Source organism: Dendrobates tinctorius, unplaced genomic scaffold (assembly GCF_039654945.1).
Source record: "Dendrobates tinctorius isolate UK_male_01 unplaced genomic scaffold, ASM3965494v1 ptg000107l, whole genome shotgun sequence".
In the NCBI taxonomy this organism is placed as follows: domain Eukaryota; kingdom Metazoa; phylum Chordata; class Amphibia; order Anura; family Dendrobatidae; genus Dendrobates; species Dendrobates tinctorius.
Genome location: NW_027361775.1, coordinates 25,724,230 through 25,739,940, shown reverse-complemented (window position 1 = coordinate 25,739,940; position 15,711 = coordinate 25,724,230). Strand labels below are relative to the sequence as shown.

At 44.5% G+C, this 15,711-nt stretch overlaps 1 protein-coding gene across 1 annotated transcript in view; it reads left to right on the top strand.

Moving 5' to 3' along the window:
• DRC9 (dynein regulatory complex subunit 9) overlaps positions 1–15,711 on the top strand; it is a 79,477-nt gene that overhangs the window by 32,061 nt on the left and 31,705 nt on the right. Inside the window, exons 7-8 of the mRNA XM_073589295.1 lie at positions 6,509–6,583; positions 11,074–11,205. Of these exons, the coding sequence (XP_073445396.1) occupies positions 6,509–6,583; positions 11,074–11,205 (207 nt within the window). The remainder of the gene's footprint in view (positions 1–6,508; positions 6,584–11,073; positions 11,206–15,711) is intronic.

The window sequence follows — 15,711 nt, the reverse complement described above, 5'->3', positions numbered from 1 at the left end:
GTAAAAGACACACCAAAAACAATGGAAAAACGCTTAAAAAACCCCAAAACACTCATTTAAAAAAAAATATAGAAAAAGCAGTCAGGAGACTTTGGAGAAAAAAAATAAAACGGCATTTCCTGAAGCATCTTGTTAAAAAACTATATGGGATCACCTGCCTGAACAAGACGTTGTCGTAGAAGGTTTTGGTTACCTGGAGCTTCACAATTCGTACCTAGTGACATACATGTACATCACATGTCAGGTACAGGTCTATAGAACGGTCTCAGGAACCGAATGTGCCGATTCTAAGTGTTGCTGTTCACCTCTTAAATGTTGCGGTCAATCATGGCAGTGACAATTAAGTGGTTAGATACGAGGGTGGTCCCTTCCGTAAACCATCACAATAATATTATCATGCCCCATGCTTGCTAAATTGGTACTCCTGTAAAGCCAGGAGAAATGTATAACAGATTAATATGCTAATTTATTGCAATCTATTATTCAAGCAATCAACTAATCACTGTTCAAATCCAGGTTAATAAAAACTACAGATCGATAACATAAAAAACAAGTATGAACAAAACTCAATCTACTAAAAAATAATGTTATGGGAAAAATGGCAATACCAACTAAATTTAAAAAATGTTTTACTTAAAAGCATTAAGATAAATATAAAAGTAAGCTATATATACACTTATTATTCTGTAACCTGCAGAATTATGCTAACTGGTCATATTTCTTGCACAGTGAACAAATTAAAAACGAAACCCGAGCAACAATGATGGAATTACTTTCCCCCTTCACATAGAATTTCTGTCCCATTTTTCAGTACCTTAGCTTGTAATGTATTCAAAGCTACAAATTGTCCCCAAAGAAACAAGTCCTCATATGGAAGGAAAAAAATGAAGAAAAAAAAGATACAAATTGAAAATTGGCTATTGGCTCATATTACCCAGTCAAAAGGGTGAAGATGGTACAGAGCCAAGTCATGTTATTCATAACGTTTGCGCACAATTTTTAGCTCAACTTCCTTGAAGACAGGGAATATCACCTCAAACTCTGTCCTAAAAGATGTCAATCAAGCCGTGCAGGATGGGCATAAGGCGAGGATAGCTTGACTTTATTATGCAGGGTCTCCACTGCACAGTCAAGTCAAGCAGGAAAGACATAATTAATATATGGAATGAGTGAGCATGAAAAGAAATCTGTAACAAGGTTTTTACACCTAATCTAAGAGCAGCATAATGTAGAGACAGAGATTTCAGCAATATTCTTCTGGACCTGCTTGCTGTAGTTTTGAGAATCTGCTGATAAAACAGTGATTTTATCACAAGAGGACTAGTAAACCTCCTGCCATGTAATCCTGCATATTTATTAGCTTTGCATAACCCCACCCCTCACTACTGATTGGCAGCTTTCTGGCAGTGTTCTCAGAAATCTGCCAATCAGTGGTATGGGTAGGGTTATACAGAGCTCAGAATTTGGAGAACTGGTAGATATGTAATAGATAAAACAGTAATTTTATAAAAACTGCAGCAAGCAGCGCAGTAAGTGACACATCACTGAAATGAGGGTCTCTGCCTCTATATCATGCTGATCTCAAATAAGGGAGCAAAAAGCTGCTGACAGATTCCGTATAAACCTAATTTTTGTCATAAATGACACAAACTGGATCTGCTGAGGACACCTTTTTGATATTGCAGGAAGAGAACTATCAGGTTGTGGTGGAGGCAATAACCTTTAGCTGTAGAATTGCAGAAATTAAAAAGCTGTGATGAGCCCTTAAAGGGTTACTAGGACGACCACTTCTCAATCTGAATGTTTGCCTTCGTTAAAATAAACATCTATACTCACCTTCCATAGTGGTGCTGTTCAGGCGGTGTTGGCACTCGCGTTCCCAAGGCTCACACGAGGTTGTTACTAGTGTTGAGCATTCCGATACCGCAAGTATCGGGTATCGGCCAATACTTGCTGTATCGGAATTCCGATACCGACTTCCGATATTTTTTCAATATCGGAATTCGGCATCGGAATCGGAAGTTCAAAGTTGATTGACGGCCTGACGTCATCATGATGCGCGGTGTGTGCGCATCATGATGCGCCGTCATTTCGGGCCTTCCGGGGGTCTCTGCCGGCCTGCCGGGGGGCTGTGTGGACTGCCCGGGGTCGGTACCGGCCTGCCGGGGGGCTGTGCCGGCCTGCCGGTGGTCTGTGCACCCTGTGGGGGTCTGTACCGGCCTGCCGGGGGGCTGTGCCGGCCTGCCGGTGGTCTGTGCACCCTGTGGGGGTCTGTACCGGCCTGCCGGGGGGCTGTGCCGGCCTGCCGGGGGGCTGTGCTGATGTCCGGGGGTCTGTGCAAGCATCGTCCGATGGGACTACAAGTCCCATCTGGCGATGCCTGCTACCATGACAGTGATTGACACATTAGCCAATGATGGGACAGTAGTAGTCCCATCATCCGGCTAATGTGTTAAATGTTAAAAAAAAAAAAAAAATACTACATACATACTACATGCATGCTACATACATACTACATGCTACATACATACTACATATATACTACATGCATGCTACATACATACTACATGCTACATACATACTACATATATACTACATACATGCTACATACATGCTACATACATGCTACATACATACTGCATGCTACATACATACTACATACATACTACATACATACTACATACATACTACATACATACTACATACATACTACATGCATGCTACATACATACTACATACATACATACTACATGCATGCTACATACATACTACATGCTACATACATGCTACATACATACTGCATGCTACATACATACTACATACATACTACATACATACTACATACATACTACATGCATGCTACATACATACTACATACATACTACATACATACATACTACATGCATGCTACATACATACTACATGCTACATACATACTACATATATACTACATGCATGCTACATACATACTACATGCTACATACATACTACATATATACTACATACATGCTACATACATGCTACATACATGCTACATACATACTGCATGCTACATACATACTACATACATACTACATACATACTACATGCATGCTACATACATACATACTACATACATACATACATACTACATGCATGCTACATACATACTACATGCTACATACATGCTACATACATGCTACATACATACTGCATGCTACATACATACTACATACATACTACATACATACTACATACATACTACATGCATGCTACATACATACTACATACATACATACTACATGCATGCTACATACATACTACATGCTACATACATACCACATACATACTACATACATACTACATACATACTACATGCTACATACATACTACATATATACTACATGCATGCTACATACATACTACATGCATGCTACATGCATGCTACATACATACTACATGCTACATACATACCACATACATACTACATACATACTACATACATACTACATGCTACATACATACTACATATATACTACATGCATGCTACATACATACTACATGCATGCTACATGCATGCTACATACATACTACATGCTACATACATACCACATACATACTACATACATACTACATACATACTACATGCTACATACATACTACATATATACTACATGCATGCTACATACATACATGCTACATACATACTACATGCATGCTACATGCATGCTACATACATACTACATGCTACATACATACCACATACATACTACATACATACTACATACATACTATATATATACTACATGCATGCTACATACATACTACATGCTACATACATACCACATACATACTACATACATGCTACATGCTACATACATACTACATACATACTACATACATACTACATGCATGCTACATACATACTACATGCATGCTACATACATACTACATGCATGCTACATGCATGCTACATACATAGTACATGCTACATACATACCACATACATACTACATACATGCTACATGCTACATACATACTACATATATACTACATGCATGCTACATACATACTACATATATACTACATGCATGCTACATACATACTGCATGCTACATGCATGCTACATACATACTACATACATACTACATACATACAATACATTCATACAATACATACATAGACATACAGTACATATAACATAGAGTAACATACTTACCAATACTTGTCACATTGTTCCCCGAAGCCATTGTCTTTTCCGGAATAAATATTAACATAACAAACCACAAAAATACTCACCCACGATCCGAAGCAGTCCACGAGTGTGTCCCACGACGATCTTGGGTAGAGAACTGCAGCATCAGATGATGCTGCCGTTCTCTACGGGCTGCAGGAATCCAATGACGGAAGGTAGGTATCCTTCCGCACTGTATTCCTCCGCCACTTAAAAAAAAAAAAAGTCCCTAGTCTCACTTTATGCCATTGCAGTGTGGGAATTTCCCACGCAGCAATGGCATAAAGTGAGACTAGGGACTTTTTTTTTTTTAAGTGGCGGAGGAATACAGTGCGGAAGGATACCTACCTTCCGTCATTGGATTCCTGCAGCCCGTAGAGAACGGCAGCATCATCTGATGCTGCCGTTCTCTACCCAAGATCGTCGTGGGACACACTCGTGGACTGCTTCGGATCGTGGGTGAGTATTTTTGTGGTTTGTTATGTTAATATTTATTCCGGAAAAGACAATGGCTTCGGGGAACAATGTGACAAGTATTGGTAAGTATGTTACTCTATGTTATATGTACTGTATGTCTATGTATGTATTGTATGAATGTATTGTATATATGTGGTATGTATGTAGCATGTAGTATGTATGTAGTATGTATGTAGCATGCATGTAGTATATATGTAGTATGTATGTAGCATGTATGTAGTATGTATGTGGTATGTATGTAGCATGTAGTATGTATGTAGCATGCATGTAGTATATATGTAGTATGTATGTAGCATGTAGTATGTATATAGTATGTATGTGGTATGTATGTAGCATGTAGTATGTATGTAGCATGCATGTAGTATGTATGTAGCATGCATGTAGTATGTATGTAGTATGTATGTAGCATGTATGTAGTATGTATGTAGCATGCATGTAGTATGTATGTAGTATGTATGTAGTATGTATGTGGTATGTATGTAGCATGTAGTATGTATGTAGCATGCATGTAGCATGTATGTAGCATGCATGTAGCATGCATGTAGTATGTATGTAGTATGTATGTAGCATGCAGTATGTATGTAGCATGTATGTAGTATGTATGTAGTATATATGTAGTATGTATGTAGCATGTAGTATGTATGTAGCATGTAGTATGTATGTAGCATGCATGCAGTATATATGTAGTATGTATGTAGCATGTAGTATGTATGTAGCATGTAGTATGTATGTAGCATGCATGTAGTATGTATGTAGTATTTTTTTTTTTTTTTTTTTTTTTTTTTTAACATTTAACACATTAGCCGGATGATGGGACTACTACTGTCCCATCATTGGCTAATGTGTCAATCACTGTCATGGTAGCAGGCATCGCCCGATGGGACTTGTAGTCCCATCGGACGATGCCTGCACAGACCCCCGAAGCCTGCACAGACCACCGGCAGGCCGGCACAGCCCCCCGGCAGGCCGGCACAGCCCCCCGGAGCCTGCACAGACCACCGGCAGGCCGGCACAGCCCCCCGGCAGGCCGGCACAGCCCCCCGGAGCCTGCACAGACCACCGGCAGGCCGGCACAGCCCCCCGGCAGGCCGGCACAGCCCACCGGAGCCTGCACAGACCACCGGCAGGCCGGCACAGCCCCCCGGCAGGCCGGCACAGACCACCGGAGCCTGCACAGACCCCCTGGCAGGCCGGCACAGCCCCCGAAAGGCCCGTACAGACCCCAGAGAGGCTGTACAAGGCAAAAACAGGGTTTTTCTTATTCCGATACCGGAAGTCCCATAGACTTGAATGGGACTTCCGGTATCGGAATCGGCGATACCGATACTTTTTTTAAAGATCGGCCGATCCATTCCGATCCGATACTTTGAAGTATCGGACGGTATCGCTCGACTCTAGTTGTTACGCCACATGAGCGCCACACCAAATCAGAACCGGCTTCACTGCCCCCGCCTTCAGACAAACCGAACTTCAAGAGGAAGTGAGAGCAGTCATAGCCCTGACTTAGTCCTGACTTAGTGTTGATGTTCGTTTAGTCCAAAGGTGGGGACCGTGAAGCCAGTGTCGATCAGTTGTAGAGCTCGTGCGACACGGCAACCTCATGTGCGCCCCAGAACCGTGAGCGCCAACAACACTGGAGTGGGAGGAGGGTATAGGTGTTTGCATTTCAACGGAAGCAAAAACTCAGATTGAGAAGGTGTTGTCCTAGTAGTCGACAACCCCTATAGAGAAGTATTTATGAGCCACACAAGGTAAGTAATATGATACATTTCTGGGTCTTGCTATATAACATTATCAAAGTTTTTTTTTTTTAAACAGAAAATGAAAGAAAAGATGGATGAGGAGATAAGAGTCCACGTTGAGATAGAAAATTTTCTTAGGCAGCATCAGCAGGTGAGTATAACATGCTTCATATTGGTGACACAACTAAAATAAAAAGATTTGGGGCCAGATTGCCCAAGGTCACAAGTTTTCTGAAATAAAATACATTGAAATGTTGGAAAGTCACTGCTAGCTCAGCCAAAGTGGGCAGAGATGGGGCAGGATAGGACATGGTGAAGTCTGCCCAGCAAATTCATCAAAATTTATACTAAAAATATACTCCCTGAGTGAAGTACCATTTCTGGTGGAGGCGCATGGCTTAGATGCTCCTAATTCATTAAGTGGCTGATGAATGAGGTGCATCTCATTCCAGTGGTGCCTTCATGAAGACTGGCGTACAACGGTCTAGTCTAAGTGGATCAGGCCTATTCTATACATAATCTATGGGTAGCCATAAAATTCCAGCAATAGTATTGTCCGCCATATATTTCCTTTTGAAAATTATATTTACTGGATTCCATCTGGTTGTTTATTTTGTTATCAGTGCTTTACCTTCATTCTTGAACAAAGCAAAGGGGGTTGTTGCAGCAATGAGGCGCCAGAGGGAGCTCCATATTCCTGACAACCACTTACATGCTGTAGTCACTATTGACTGTGGTATCTAAGGGTTAAACATCTGAAATCAGAGTCCTCACACTGACCGCTCCCTGCACGGTCCTGGTGCTAGCACTGTGAGGTCTGGGTTTTTTTTCTGTGGACATCACTCAGGCTGAAAATATGGTCGTGTGAAGGTAGGCTTTATAGTCCATTAAAGGAAGTCAGTCACCAGTTTGGGTGCTGGAAAACTGCCGACAGTACTGAATAAGGGAATAGGAACTCTGTCAAATACCTGAGAAAGTTCAGTTTTAATCTGACACAATCTGCTATTGCAAGTGCTTTCTGGGCAAAGCCCAAGATTGGAGTGCCCTCAGCATTCTGCAGAAGCTCTCCACAGCCCCTTCCCTCTGCTGGAGTTCCGGGAGCGCACTACTGCCGTCACACAAGAGCACTGTGGAGGGTTTACTGAAGAGCCGCGGGCACTTAAGCAGTATCAGAATGGCTTACGCCAGATTAAAATTTCACTATTCAGTCATACTGCTACTAAAGCCCTACACAAAGGGATGTTTAAAAATATTTTCATGTTTTTGTGTATTTAGCGTTGTCATCAGTTTTGAAGGGTCAAACTTGCAGACAGACTCCTTTAATTTAATATTTAATTTAATATATCATTTGGGGGTTGTCCCCTTCATTGACCTTGACAGAGCTGCTGAACCTAGGGTGTTAAGTTTGATAACAATGAAGGAGACAGATTCCCAACTTCCTTCTCAGAGCTGATTGTTGGGGTGACACTCCCATTGATCAGATATGGCTGGCTTCTCCAAAGGATTGCAGTGTAGACCAATGTTTCCCAAACTCCAGTCCTCAGGTATTCCTTAGGGTCCTGTTACATTTAGCGATGCTCCAGCGATCCCGACAACGATACGGCCTGGTCAGGATCACTGGTACGTCGCTAGTGAACTGCGAAACAGGCAGATCTCTCCAGCGACGCAGCAGCGATACTGCGATCCGTCGGGGGTCACTGTTACCTGTCACACCGCAGCGATTCTGACGACTTCCACCTGCGTCCATGAGTTCTTTGTCGCCAAAGACGTCGCTAGTTGGCGCCGAACACAGCGATGCATGCCGGCCAGCGGGACGCCAACGACGAAAAAATGGCCCAGGCCATTCGAGCACGATCAGCGATTTTCAGTGGGGGGGCCGATCGCAGGTACGTGTCACACAAAGCGAGATCGCTGTTGCGTCACAAAATCGGTGACGCAACAGCGATCTCGCTAGCGATCTCGCTATGTGAGAAAGGCCCTTTAGATGAGAGAGCCTGTGACTGTTTCTGATGCATTGATAGTTCTATCACTTCTTTAACTCCTTAGTGACAGAGTCAATTTGCCACTTAATGACCAAGCCAATTTTTACAATTCTGACCACTGTCACTTTATGAGGTTATAGCTCTAGAACGCTTCAACGGGTCCCACTGATTTTGAGAATGTTTTTTTCATGACATATTGTACTTCATGTTAGTGGTAAAATTTATTTGATATAACTTGCATTTATTTATGAAAAAAACGCAAATTTGGCAAAAATTTTGCGATTTTCAAACTTTCAATTTTTGTACCCTTAAATCAAACATTGGTGTCACAAAATAGTTAATACATAACATTTCCCACATGTCTACTTTACTTTACATCAGCACAATTTTGGAAACATTTTTTTTTTGTTAGGACGTTATAAGGGTTAAAAGTTGACCAGCAATTTTTAATTTTTCCAACAAAATGTACAAAACCATTTTTTTTTTAGGTACCACATCACGTTTGAAGTGAGTTTGGAGGGTCAATATAACAGAAAATACCCAAAAGTGACACCATTATAAAAATTGCACGCCTCAAAGTGCGTAAAACCACATTCAAGAAGTTTATTAATCCTTCAGGTGCTTCACAAGAACTAAAGCAATATGGAAGGAAAAAATGAACATTCTACTTTTTTCACCAAAAGTTTTCTTTGGAACCAATTTTTTTTATTTTCACAAGGGTATCAGGAGAAAATAGACCACAAACTTGGTTGTGCAATTTCTTCAGAGTACGCCAAAACCCCGCATATGGAAGGGAGGGAGCACCGTTAAACTTTTTGAACCGAAAATTGGCTGGAAACAATGGTGGTGCCATGTCGCGATTGGAGACCCCCTGATAAAACTAAACAGTGGAAACCCCCAATTCTAACTTCAACCCTAACCCTAATGTCACGTGTAGCTGGATACACCGCCTCCAGCAGGGCAAATTTCGATAATTACACGTGTACCTGGATACACCGCCTCCAGCAGGGCGAATATACAGAGTAAGGGGGAACACCGGGGAAACAGTTACAGTGGTGGGCCCTGCAATAGGGAACGGGGACGTGGAGACCTCCTGCACTCCCCTGAGGCAGTGTCTCTAAACTCCTACCGATCCCTATACAGGTTCCTCACCTGTCGCCGAGCTGGATACCTCAATCCCTAGCTCGCCCTGCACCTATCCCTTACTAATGCATTGGACGGTGTAGAAACTAATCCCACCACTGCACTAATACACACACTAGGAAAAATATAACAAACAGGGAAAACACCACTTAGCTTTGCTCTGTTGCTATTGCTCCCAGCAACAGAGTATGACACCCGATTCAGCTTCTACCTGAAGCTACTACACCATAGCTCTGACTGAGCTGCAAGGAACTCCTCTCTATAGCTCCTTCCTTCACCAAACTTGGTTGGAAATTACCAATATCACCAACAGTGAATGAGACCACCTGCTACTCCTTTATAGGAAGGAGCCAGGCTCATCACCTGCTTGGTAATTACGTGCAATAACGCTAGCGGCCACCGGGGGCAAAACTAGAACTAAAGAAACCACAGTGTAATGACGCCAGCGGCCACCGGGGGCAAAACTAGAACTAAAGAAACCACAGAAATGACCCTAACTGCCACCGGGGGCAAAACTAACTTTAAGCCAACAGCTTAAAGGAAAAAAAAGGTTATTTGTGCAAAATCTGTCACAATCCAACCTGGATCATGACACCTAATCCCAACCTTAACCCTAACACACCCCTAACCTTAATCCCACCCATAACCATAACCTATAGCCCAACACTACCTTAACTTTAGCCCAACCCTAACTTTAACCCAGCCCGAACCCTAGCTTTAACCCAATCCAAACTTAAGCCCTAACCCAATACTAAACCTAGCCAAACCCTAAAGGGAAAATGGAAATAAGTACTTTTATTTTTTCATTTTTACCTAACTAAGGGGGTGATAATCAAACCCTGTTTTTATTTTTATTTTTTTTTTTATTTTTGATCATTGTGATAGACCCTATCATATTGATCAAAATGAACCAATAGGAAAAATTTCCTATTGTTGCCGGGTGCCAGCAGATCTAGGTGGGTGCACTGCGCATGTGCCCGCCATTTTCTTTCTGGAAGACGCCGGCAGCTGGGGCACTTCGCGGGGACTCTGGAGGTACTGGGGGGGAATCGGGGGACCCATTTCTCTGCTCTGATGTGCGGTCACATCAGAGGAGAGAGGAATTAAATAGGAAATCTGACTTTTTTTTTTAGGTCGCCGTTATTCCGTGAATAACAGCGCTCGCATCACCGCTGACGGTGAAAACCGACCCGAATCATGTTCTCTGGGGTTTCAGCTATCCCCTGTAGCTAAGAACTCGGAGAGGTTCGGACTCTGGATAGCGGTATACACTTATCAGCCCCGTTGAGGCATAACTACCCTTAACTGCCGCCGTTAAAAGGCTTATCAGCGGTCGTTAAGGGGTTAATATTAAGGAAATCCTGAAAGTGATCTGTTGGGGGCTATGAGGACTGGAATTGGGGAACACTGGTATAGACCAATTGGTACCTTAGGTATAGTCTGTAGGTTGTTATATCAGTGTTTATTTCTGACAGTCAAAATGTTATGGTTATTTACCATGTTAATTAATCATTAGGAGCTGGAAGAGAAGTTGGAGTACTGGATGGAGAAGTATGACAAAGACACAGAAGAGAAACAGGTTGAACTAAACGCTCTGAAAACTTCTAGAACTAATGACCTTTCATTGCTCAGTGAGCTAACTAAGCAGGTAAGGGTAACACTCTCTGGGATGCTCTCCGACATGTGTATTTGCAGTAGAAATCATGTCTTCATCTAGGCAACCATGCTGGGTACAGCTACAGGAAGCTGATTGCGCAGGGTTCTTCTGTAAACCCTTTTTTCTCTTGAGGAACCTCCAATGAGAAGGGAAACAAGTTGAGATTTCCTTAAGTATACTTATTTGTTATTATCTATAGCACTGACATTTTGCCATACAGGTTTATGTATACCACTGGTTAGGGGACCATTTTAAGAGGATTAGTATACAAACAATTGGTTACCTACAGTTTTCATCTGATGTGGGTTTTATGCAAATAATGTGAATACTCAGTGGTTAGCGCTGCAGCCTTGCAGCGCTGGAGTCCTGGGTTCGAATCCCACCAAGGACAACATCTGCAAGGAGTTTGTATGTTCTCCCCATGTTTGCGTGGGTTTCCTCCGGGCACTCCGGTTTCCTCCCACACTCCAAAGACATACTGAATATAGATTGTGAGCCCCATCGGGGACAGTGATGAAAATGTGTGCAAACTGTAAAGCGCTGCGGAATATGTTAGCGCTATATAAAAATAAAGATTATTATTATATTATTATTACTCAGAGCTGAGCTAGGGATTACTAGGTAAGTGGATGTTGAGGGAGGACGCCACTGTCATGTTATCTTTAGGGTGCCAACCCTTGTGGTCAGGCAGGTGACTGGAATAGGCATAGTAGGGTCTCTTACTTTCTTCCTGACTTGTTTACCCCGGATAATGTCATCAGTTTTCAATACAGGGAATTACTCTTTCGCCTCATTGGGGGACACAGGACCTTGGGTGTTATGCTTTCTGTCCACTAGGAGGCGACACTATGCTTAATCTGAAAAAGATTTGGCTCTGGCTCCTCCTCCACAGTATACACCCCTGGGCGGCATCCGCCTTACCTCAGTTTTTGCTTAGTGTCGCAAGGAGGCACACCTAAGAAGATTCTTCTTGACACAAATGAAGAAAAGAGGGTCTCTCTGAGACTCCCGGCATGGCTCCCTCCTCGGTCCTCTTTTTAGCGGTACCCGGTTGAGGTAGAGATGGCTCTTCCCCATGTCGCTCCCTCCCCAGCCCTTCGGGTGCATGGTTCGAGGTCGAGAACCCCCCTCCTTCCCCAGGCCCTGGGCCTTTTGGGTTGAGGCTGAGGTGAGGAAGAATTCCTCCTGATGGCGGTGAAGCGCCCTCCCTAACCCCCTCTAGGGATGTTAGGTTGAGACGCCACAGGTAGGAGCTGCGTTCGCAGTGCTAACTTTATTGTAGCCCCAGCACTGCTGTGGTCTGCTATGGGGCCGGGGGCTGTCATATTTGGGCCACAGTATGCAGGGATTCCTGTCCCTGCGGCAGCGTCAGCCCTCTAAAGGGGTCAAAAGGACCCTTCACAGGGCTGCGCTGCGTATATAGGGGCGTCTGGGCGATATGGCACTCATCCGGGGGGGTTTTGGTTCGTTTTCCGCCCCCCTCCGGACTACCGCTCTGGAGCCCTTCCCGGGCAGGATTTTGTACTTTAAACCGCGGCTTCGGCCTAAGCCGAAGCCGCCGCCCATGTTACCGCCCCCAGCCTGCCCCCCTGGATGATGATAATGACGCTGCACAGCGTCATACAGGGGGCGAATCGAGCCAGGAAGGCGCGGTTTTACCTGTCTGCGTGCCCTTTTCTGCTCTCCGCCCCTCCTCCCTCCCACCTTTTTACCTCAGGGAAGAGAGCAGCGCTGCTATATTGCTCAAGAACACTGCACAGTCTCCAGGGGGCGCAGAAACGAAGTTTTTCTGCTGGCGCCGGGTCTAGGAGCACACCGGTGGGGTAAGGCACTGGACGCAGACTCCCTATAGGTTCCCTATAGCGCTCCTCTGCATAGCCACCCCTGTAAGGTTGTTGGTCATATAATAACCTGCCGGCACTCAGTGCACTATGTCGGTCTCCAGGTCCGAAGGAAAGAGAAAGAAAAAAAAACAAAACAGGTTTATCTGCTGTTACGCAGTCTGTTCAGCCTGCAAAGCCAATCTTCCCAGCGGCAACATGCACCCGTACTGCTAGAGTTGTTCCCAAAATGCTGGGTCAGTGCTCCAAGAGGCTCCTGTCACTGTTTCAACTCCACTGACATGCCGGTATGGGCCGCATCTATGTCACAGTCCATAGATACGCTGACTTCCACATTGCTTCAGGCTATGCAGGGTCATATCCCAGCTATAAGCGGACAGGCAGTCCCTGGCAATGCTAGTAGTGAATGGTCCCATAGGTCACGTTCAGCTACGTCCTCCCATGGCTCACGGTCGTCCCGCTCTAGGCAGAGACACCGTAATTCTAGGTCTCCTAGACCGTCTCGTTCCAGAGACGGGCGCAGCAGATCTCCACAGAGATCTTCGGGCATGGAAAAGCGGCGGTCCAGATCTCCCTCCAGGCAACGCCTCAGCGATGCGCAGCATTCAGAGGGCATCTGTGACTCCGAATCAGATAAGGAAACATAGGAGTCTCAGGCTCCTTGTCCTCCTAGCAATACAGCGCTAGTTGAGGACATTATCACTTCTATTCATCGGGTGCTGGTTTTATCCGATGCTCCCCAAGAACCCCCAAAACATAAGATCTGTTTGGAGGGGTCCCTGAAGTCCCTAAAGTTTTTTTCTGATCACCCAAGCTTTCAGGACATCCTTGATAAGCATTTTTCGCAGCCTGCCAAAAAATTCGCCAACCGTAAATATTGAGGCTAGATACCCCCTTTTTTCTCAAAAAGACCAAGAAGTGGACAGATCCACCGGAAATCGATCCCCCTATCTCTAGGCTTGCAGCACAGTCTCTCCTCTCACTGCCAGATAGCTCAACCCTGAAGGATACAGCAGATCGGCAGGTTGAGCGCATGGCTCTTTCAATTTTTGAGGCTGCAGGAGCCTCCCTAGCTCCCGCGTTCACCTCAACGTGGGCAGCCACGGCCATTCTGGAATGGGCCAAAAGATTGCAGGAGAGCCTCCAAGAGTCTGCTCCTCAGATGTTCAATCAACTAGTTCAGATAGCGGTGGTGGCAGATAACATACGCCTTGCAGCTTTTGATTCTGCAAGAGGCGTAGCAGGTATAGCAGCGAATGTAATTACAATCAGACGTATCCTCTGGCTGTGAGAATGGGAAGCGGACGCGTCTTCAAACAAGTCTCTTACGGATCTCCCGTACGTCAGTGGGAGATTTTTTCGGGGAAAAATTAGACAAAATGATTTCCAATGCCACCTTTCTTCCCCAACCGCAACCTAAACGTACGTTTGAGCGACGTAACCAGGCTAGTTTCCGGTCTTTTCAGAACTCCTCAGGCTAGGCCGCTTCACGTCCTTCACAGAATTACAACCTTTCCCCCTCGCAGGGACAACCAAAGGACAGCACAGAGGACAGACAAGAATTGGCGGTCAACATCAGGCCAGGCAAAGCCCAAAGGAGGGAAATTCCAGAATTTCTCCTCGTCATGACTCACGAAATACGGAAGACACCCCACCTGTAGGCGGTCGACTTTTAATCTTTCAGCAAGTCTGGCTGCCTATTACAGAGGACAGGTGGGTCAAGGAAATAGTGTCTCTCTCTCCTTCAAGCAGGAGTCATAATACGGGTTCCCGAAAACGAGAGATTCCGAGGACTCTACTACAACCTATTCGTGGTTCCCAAAAAGGGAGGCAGCGTTCGGCCAATTCCTGGACCTAAAGCAACTCAAACAGTTTGTAAGAGTTCGGCAGTTTCGCATGGAGTCCCTTCGATCCAAAATTGCGGCTATGGAACAGGGAGAATCTCTCGCCTCCACAGACATACAAAATGCATACCTGCACATCCCTATTGCGCCTGCTCATCAAAGATCGCTCAGGTTCACAATAGGGCAGAATCAGTACCAGTTCGTGGCTTTGCCTTTCGGATTAGCCACGGCTCCCAGAACCAAGGTTATGGCAGCCACCAAGGATGTCCTACACTCCAGAGGCATAGTGGTCATCCCATATCTGGATGATCTACTCATCAAGGCACCTACTGTCAAAGACTGCGAAGACAGCGTCTCGATGACGATCAACACACTAACTCGTCTAGGCTGGCTAGTCAACTTTAAGAAGTCGTCAACTGCTCACGAGTCAGTCACTGATCTTCCTAGGGATCCTATTCGATACCTCCAGGGGTCTGGTACACCTTCCCAAGGACAAAGGTACAAGCTATCCGCTGTGCAGTTCGCATGTTAATCCACATACCTTGCCGATCTCTTCGGTTTGCCAGGAGACTCCTTAGCAGTGTTGATTCTGCCGCACTAGGGTGTGGCCCGTCTTAATTGTCTGTGGCCAAATTGGATCTTTGGTAGAGATTTTACGTGCACGGAGAAAAGAATACACAAGACAAGGTGTATCATGTCAGTATGATTCTTCTCTGTCTTTAATCCAAAGTGAGCAGCTTTTATACAGATATTGTGTTATCTCATTGTGTTACATCAACAGTGCATTTCCAAGGTACTGTTTACTGTTCCCA